The sequence below is a fragment of the Monosiga brevicollis genome, genomic scaffold (genome assembly GCF_000002865.3).
Source record: "Monosiga brevicollis MX1 MONBRscaffold_105 genomic scaffold, whole genome shotgun sequence".
Lineage (NCBI taxonomy): Eukaryota > Choanoflagellata > Craspedida > Salpingoecidae > Monosiga > Monosiga brevicollis.
Genome location: NW_001865131.1, coordinates 6,554 through 8,808, shown reverse-complemented (window position 1 = coordinate 8,808; position 2,255 = coordinate 6,554). Strand labels below are relative to the sequence as shown.

The following is a 2,255-nucleotide window of genomic DNA, read 5'->3' as shown; positions in this document are numbered from 1 at the left end:
GGTCACTACACCGAGCCCACGACAACCACGACCACGACCACAACTACGACGATGCCTACGACGACCACGACCACGACCACGGCGATGGGGTCGACCAACACGATGACGGATGCTGGCCTGGCCAACGGGACGACAACGGCGGCGCCCGACTTGCTGTCGGCGGGCAATGATACAGCTGCCTCGACGACCATGTCCATGGATGCTTCGACGACGGTTGCCTCCACTACCACTACTACCACCACCACTACTACTACCACTACGACTACCACGACTACCACACCGTTTGATCCTACCCCATACCTTGTCGACGGTGTTCCGGCCTCGGTGGTGCTGGAATGCATCAGCAGCACGGGCGACGAGCCCAGCCGCCCCCCTGTCTTTGATGTCATGGCCTTTGACACGTGCAGCCAGCAGAACTTTGATGTGGACTTTGTGGAGACCCGCCACCAGGGTGCTTGCGTGTTGGACGTACGCTATGAGCGACGCTGGACCAGCAAGGATGAATGCGGTAACGTGGCCGAAGCGGTTCAGAACATTACGATTGTGGACCGCACGGCGCCGGTTCTGGTGGGTGAGCCCACACCACTGATGCTGGAATGCGACCGCAGCGACAATGAACAGACGTTGCGTCGTTGGTTGGCCTCGCACGCGGGACGTACGGCCGAGGACGTTTGCAGCATTGATCTGACGTGGACGCATGATGCCAACGTGACAGCGCTGCTGGAGAGCAACAGCTGTGATGGCTCGGAGCAGACGACGGTGACGTTTGTGGTGTCGGATCCATGCGGCAACTCGATCAACTTTACGAGCTGGGTGGCCATGAAGGACACGACCCCGCCGCTGGTGACGGTTGCGGCCGACTATGTTGTGGACGAGTGCAAGGCGTCGACGCAGGAGGCCAAGTTCCAGGCCTACCTGAACAACAACGGACAGTCGATGGCGGTGGACGCTTGCGACACGACGCTGGAGGTGACGCGGTCGGTGCAACGGCAACTGCTGTGTCAGGCGACGTTTACGGCCAGCGTCAACTTTACGTACACGGACGACTGCGGCAACGCGGTTGTGGTGCCGACGGTGTATGTGGTGTCGGACACGCGGCCGCCGGTGCTGACGCTGGCGGGCAAGGCGGTGACGACCCACGAGGCGACGTTTGACTGGGAGGACCCGGGAGTGGCATCGGCCATGGACGACTGTGGCGGTGACGTGACGGATCAGGCACAGCTGGTGAACAACCTGGATGTGCTGGTGCTGGGCGTGCAGCAGATCAACTACACGGTGACGGACGATTGCAACCAGGTGGGGCATGCTGTGCGGCGGGTGACGGTGCAGGACACGCTGCCGCCGTCGCTGTCGGTGACGCGTGCGGGCGTGGTGCGTCTGCGCCAGGGCTCGAGCTACTTGGTGCCGGAGGGCGCGTCGGCCACGGATCGCTTTGACGGCGTGCTGGACAGCGATGCGTTTTCGTACATTCCGCGCAACCTGTCGCGTGTGACGCAAAGCGTGGGCACGCGGGTGGTGTCGTTGGTGGCGACGGACTCGTCGGGCAACCGGGCACTGGGGCCTCTGCAGACGGTGCAGGTGCTGCCTGCGCTGGATCAGTCTGAGAAGAGCGGGTACATCCAGGTTGAGTTTGACACGGACCTGAGCGTGCAGGAGGATTCCGAGGCGGTGATTGCGGCCAGTTTCCTGGTAGCCATTGAGTCGAGCAAGCTGGAGTCTGAGAGCGCGCTGGGCGATGCCCTGTACGCCCTGGACGTGAACGTGTATGAGAAGCCCGTGTGCTGGTCGTACCACAGTGGGCTGGCGGTGTGCCGTGTGGACACGCTGGACTCGTCTGAGGTGAGCCTGGATCTGGTGGCGAACATGGAGGGCGTTGCGGCTGTCATGCCACGGGCCAGTCCTGTGCAGGCGTTCCATGTGGGACTGAGTGCACGGCACTCGGTTTCGACGCGAGCGGCGATGCTGGCGCGTTTGAACGTGATGACACGAACGGATTTGGAGTGCCGGCACGGATTGTGTGAGTACCTGGTGGAGCGATCGGAGGTGTTGCAGCCGGTGCCGGTGATGCGCGCCCACCCACGCTCGCGAGTGACGCTGTCGGCCAAGACGTGGAAGGACGACGAGGACGTGGAGGCGGATCTGCTGGAGCTGGGCCTGATGCCGCTGGACTGTGTGCCTGTGGCGGGCCAGGCTGGGCGTGTGGTGGCCGATTTTGCGGGACACCTGAATGCCGAGGCGCTGTCGGTTGTGTCTGA

The 2,255-nt window shown here is 63.0% G+C and overlaps 1 protein-coding gene across 1 annotated transcript; it reads left to right on the top strand.

The window, feature by feature from the left end:
• Window positions 1-102: 102 nt before the first annotated feature.
• On the top strand, window positions 103-2,227 carry MONBRDRAFT_30608 (uncharacterized protein; the record flags this gene model as incomplete). Its single annotated transcript, XM_001751048.1, has 2 exons — window positions 103-2,108; window positions 2,191-2,227. The coding sequence occupies 2 exons, from the start codon at window positions 103-105 to the stop codon at window positions 2,225-2,227; spliced, it is 2,043 nt and encodes a 680-aa protein (XP_001751100.1).
• Window positions 2,228-2,255: the final 28 nt, after the last annotated feature.